Source organism: Hyalella azteca, unplaced genomic scaffold (assembly GCF_000764305.2).
Source record: "Hyalella azteca isolate HAZT.00-mixed unplaced genomic scaffold, Hazt_2.0.2 contig9858, whole genome shotgun sequence".
Classification (NCBI taxonomy): Eukaryota; Metazoa; Arthropoda; class Malacostraca; order Amphipoda; family Hyalellidae; genus Hyalella; species Hyalella azteca.
Genome location: NW_025939917.1, coordinates 105,501 through 110,814, shown reverse-complemented (window position 1 = coordinate 110,814; position 5,314 = coordinate 105,501). Strand labels below are relative to the sequence as shown.

Here is a 5,314-nt window from a genome sequence, read left to right as displayed (position 1 = left end):
AAAGCTTGCTTAAAATTTGCTGCCTAAATGGTAATTAAATATGCGCACGGAATATAAGACCAAGTGCAAACTGAAAAATCGAAATCCTGTTTCACATCAATTCGTAGATAAAAACCACCAATGCAGAAATTTTTAATAATTGCAGCCGGGTATTTTGGAAAGACAATGAATCTAAACACCAAAGATTTCGATAGTACGGGCACCTTGTAGACGATTCACTCTCTCAGACCTAAATTCTAATTGAAGGGAGTTCAGTTCCATCAGAAATCGCGGGTATAGTGCTGCCATCAAATCCCTCATATGCCGAATCGTTTACTCTCATAAAATTCTTCCTGATTGAACTTTGAAATATAAATCATTCATCAATCAACCCTATTGACTAAAACTGAGGTCTCTTCTGACGAAAGAAGGCAGCCAGGCCAGCCTTCGCATCCGATTTCCCATGGATTCCGGAGTATTTTGAACCCCAAAAATTTCGGACTTGATATCGAACGACGGCTTTCCAACGCCCTCAGAAGCTATTTATCGGTCAATGAAAAGTAATAGGTTTAAACTACGTGACATTGTAGCGCGCTCACCAGATCATTCCGCACTCCAGATGGACCTATATATGGCCATCAGGCGGTACCACCAATTGCAACTACCTACACTCGGGTATTCTAAGAAGCAGCATCAGCAATTTTTGGTGACACGCTTGCCTCCCGGTTCACAGGTTTCTGTGACATATTTATGGAAGACTCCCTCTCAACGGGCTCAAATCGATGCGTGGATACACGAATTGTAATCCCGTCAGCAACCCTCTCGGAAGGATTGAGTCTTGGTCCATGCACTCGGGCCTCACTGTCGAACCTTACGAATTATGCATCGCTCTGGAACGCGATGTCGCAGATGTCTTTACCGCTGGTGGCTTAGTACAACAACTCTGCACTACGGACCTTGAGGATTCTCGCTTGCGAAATCTCTTGTTTGCATCGATGATTAAAGCCTGTTTTGCACATCAGTCTCTCTGCTAACTTACTTACTTACTTAACTTACTTACTTAACTTACTTTCGCAAGTAAATACCGAGTGCTTTCGATTCTATTTATATGAAAAGTGAATTTTGACGACACTAATATCCTGCTAGTAAAAAAAAATTGAAGGCATAGATTTATTACAAATTACTTTGCGAGCCCAATGCAGAAGCAGAAGAAGACAGAGGCTGCGTCGTCTGTTATATAGTAGTTATATGGTAGTTTTATGTAGTGTGACAGGCGACTGGTTCAACAGCTCGGGCTGCCCACGTTTTTTGGTATTAACTAACAACTAGTGCAAGATAATCGGTTATTTTTGCTTCCTATTTACTCTTTGAATGTGTTTCCACCCAAGTGTTTTTATCGTTCATTACTTCCCGATTGAGAGAACCTTTGCAGAAAAGAAGATATATGAATGAAAAAAAAATAATTAAAACAGAATTGTACAGCCTGTGAGACGTAAATTTCGCAAATCCTTGCATTTCTGAGGTGTAGAAATGTAAGACAACAAGAATTTATAGCTAACTATCATTTTAATGGAGAAGTCGGCAGTGGAGTGAATGTCAAGGTGAGACTATGAGATTAGTTGCGTCTCCGGTTGACAACAGACTGCTCCTGGAACTACGTAGTTTTCTTCATTCGTTTCTACTTGTTGACCCAAACGGTGGCATTATAGGGATTTTTGTGATACAAAAACGTTTTATCCTTGCTTTAAATTCAACAAAATGCTGGCTATGCCATTTACTACGAGTATAAGAAATCTTTGACTCTTGAAGAATTTAGTAGCTACATAATACCTGCATCTGCCAACCATGCCAGATGAAGAAGTTTTTACTACATTTGATATTTTTGATAATTGAGTCACGTAATCATATATTCGTTAAACTGTTCCATCAATCAATAAAATTATCTTACTGGTAAGATATGCCGTCTACTATAAGTCAGGTCGAGTTTCCTGCAAAACAAGGAAAGCTATGTCACCATATAGAGTTTGTTTAGTCTTGAATCTAACCTTCAAAGAATTAGAATACTTTAAGCCCCTGTTTCCAGTAAGTTATTAGCTACATATTACAGTGTAATTCATCAGGGAAATCGTGTTTTATGTTTTATTAGTAATATATCTCGGATATCGTACCGTGTGTTTGTCAAGTTCAATTTCTGTTAAGTAAAATTTTAACGGCTTAGAATCGACGGTAACGATATGAAGCACATAGGTAACGATATGAAGCACATAGGTAACGATATGAAGCACATACGCCACGATATGAAGCACATACGCCACGATATGAAGCACATACGCCACGATATGAAGCACATACGCCACGATATGAAGCACATACGCCACGATATGAAGCACATACGCCACGATATGAAGCACATACGCCACGATATGAAGCACATACGCCACGATATGAAGCACATACGCCACGATATGAAGCACATACGCCACGATATGAAGCACATACGCCACGATATGAAGCACATACGCCACGATATGAAGCACATACGCCACGATATGAAGCACATACGCCACGATATGAAGCACATACGCCACGATATGAAGCACATACGCCACGATATGAAGCACATACGCCACGATATGAAGCACATACGCCACGATATGAAGCACATACGCCACGATATGAAGCACATACGCCACGATATGAAGCACATACGCCACGATATGAAGCACATACGCCACGATATGAAGCACATACGCCACGATATGAAGCACATACGCCACGATATGAAGCACATACGCCACGATATGAAGCACATACGCCACGATATGAAGCACATACGCCACGATATGAAGCACATACGCCACGATATGAAGCACATACGCCACGATATGAAGCACATACGCCACGATATGAAGCACATACGCCACGATATGAAGCACATACGCCACGATATGAAGCACATACGCCACGATATGAAGCACATACGCCACGATATGAAGCACATACGCCACGATATGAAGCACATACGCCACGATATGAAGCACATACGCCACGATATGAAGCACATACGCCACGATATGAAGCACATACGCCACGATATNGACCTCAGCATACATGACCTCAGCATACATGACCTCAGCATACATGACCTCAGCATACATGACCTCAGCATACATGACCTCAGCATACATGACCTCAGCATACATGACAACAACATACATGACCTCGGCTTACATTCATTGGCTAGTCGATTTTTCAAACCATGAAATTTATTACGTGCTCACTGCCAGTGAACTTGAAACGAAGCTTGAAACTTTCCTCCTGCTTGCTGGGAACTTTTGAACACACCATGAACAAACCATGAACTTTATTCTGAGAAACTTTTGAACGTACCGTGAATTTTATTCCCTTCGTCCTGTAAAGGTTTTGATCAACCATGCACTCTATTTCGTTCCACAAGTGAAAATTTGAAGTGTACGACGAGCTGGAAACGCGAAGCTAGAGACTCTGCAAGATTTGTGCAAGTTGTTTGAGAACTTCTACAGGGACAGATTTTTCGTGCAGTTATTTTCTATTATGGAATATTATATTTCGTACCTATTTTCTATTATGGAATGATCCGCACACCCAGTGTTGATAGCCATTGGTCAAAAATTGTTGATTAGGAAAATACCGCATATGCATGGCAAAATTTCAAAACCATTTTTTTCTCAGAATAGTTTATTTTTATTTGCGCATTGAAGGTTTTGGTGTTATTAAAACGTTAATTCAGTATTCAGTGCCATTGTTTAGTGCATTAGGTTTCTTTTACTACTTTAATTTCTATTCTTATGAGAGCAATCGTCTTATTTTCAGTGCCTTGTTTAATTTAACAGTTAGCCAGAACAAGACCTATTAACTTTAAATTGAGTAAAAATTTCCGTCTCTGTCAGAAATAAATTATAGTTTTTAACGAGTTTGCCTAATTTCGTCATACTTTTTTTGTTATTATCTTCTAACGGTGATTTTCCATATCCGGTGAAAATTCATTTAAGTATCAAAGTGTTCAGTGCAGGAAATGTTCTGTAAAGCAGGATCGTAGTGTAAAATTCGACATATCGACCGTTTTTCTCATAAGTAACGGAGCAATTCGTGCCTGTGCAAAATAATATTTCGTGTGTGTTCGTCATAGTTCGTGAGTGTCTTCAGTCGCTAAAATTCAATCATAGTGGCAAATAAAAAAATTCAACCGTTTAGCTCTAAGTAACGGCGAAATTCGTGCCTGTGCAAAATGATAGTTCATGCGTGTTCGTCATGGTTCGTGAGTGTCTTCAGTCGCTAAAATTCACTGATAGTTGAAAATTCGGGAAATAAACCGTTTATTTTTAAGTGCAGGAGAGCGATTCGTGCCGGTGCAAAATGATAGTTCGTGTGTGTTCATCATTGTTCGTAAGTGTCTTCACTTCAATCATAGTGGAAAAATTGAGAAATCAATCGTTTATTTTCAAGTGCAGGAGAGCGATACGTGCCGGTGCAAAATGATAGTTCGTGCGTGCTCATCATTGTTCGTGTCTTCAATTCGGTCATAGTGGAAAATGCAAAAAATCAACCATTTATTTTCAAGTGCAGGAGAGTGATACAAAGTGATAGTCTATGAGTGTCTGTGATTTTCAGTTGCGACAATCCTACGTGAGAGTCGAACCTACCTGCCTGGCGGCTACGAATGAATAGAAGTCACCCCGCACGGTGAGTAACGTTCATTTTTGTCTATGATTTTTCTTCATGGGTTTTGATAGGGTAAATAATTCTGGTGCATTTATTTAGATGATAATGTTATCAATAACTTTTTTAATATGTCAATTTACGGATTTCAAAAGGGTTTATCATCTTTTTTCATATATATTGAAATTTATGTTATTTGGTTGATTTCACGATTCATTTTAACATTTTTATTTCTGTTCTCTTGTGAAATTTGCATGCATCAAAATTTTATTGTGATATCGTTTATGCGGGCATGAAACAGAATATATACATAGAATCATTTCGAATCATAATGACGTTCGCTGCACAAGGGCCTTGTGTAAAATTCGACATATCGACCGTTTTTCTCATAAGCAACGGAGCAATTCGTGCCTGTGCAAAATAATATTTCGTGTGTGTTCGTCATAGTTCGAGAGTGTTTTCAGTCGCTATAATTCAATCATAGTGGAAAATAAAAAATTTCGACCGTTTATCTCTAAGTAACGGCGAAATTCGTGCCTGTGCAAAATGATAGTTCGTGCGTGTTCGTCATAGTTCAAGAGTGTCGTTAGTCGCAAAAATTCAATGATAGTGGAAAATTCGAGAAATCAACCGTTTA

The 5,314-nt window shown here is 39.1% G+C and overlaps 1 protein-coding gene across 1 annotated transcript; it reads right to left on the bottom strand.

Annotated features, from left to right (window-relative positions):
* Positions 1 to 659: 659 nt before the first annotated feature.
* Positions 660 to 3,182, bottom strand: LOC108671676 (dynein heavy chain-like). The gene is made up of 2 exons (XM_018159250.1): positions 2,269 to 3,182; positions 660 to 849 (listed from the first exon to the last, which is right to left on the bottom strand). Exons 1-2 carry the CDS (start codon positions 3,180 to 3,182, stop codon positions 660 to 662), a joined length of 1,104 nt encoding a protein of 367 aa, XP_018014739.1.
* Between the last annotated feature and the right edge of the window lie 2,132 nt (positions 3,183 to 5,314).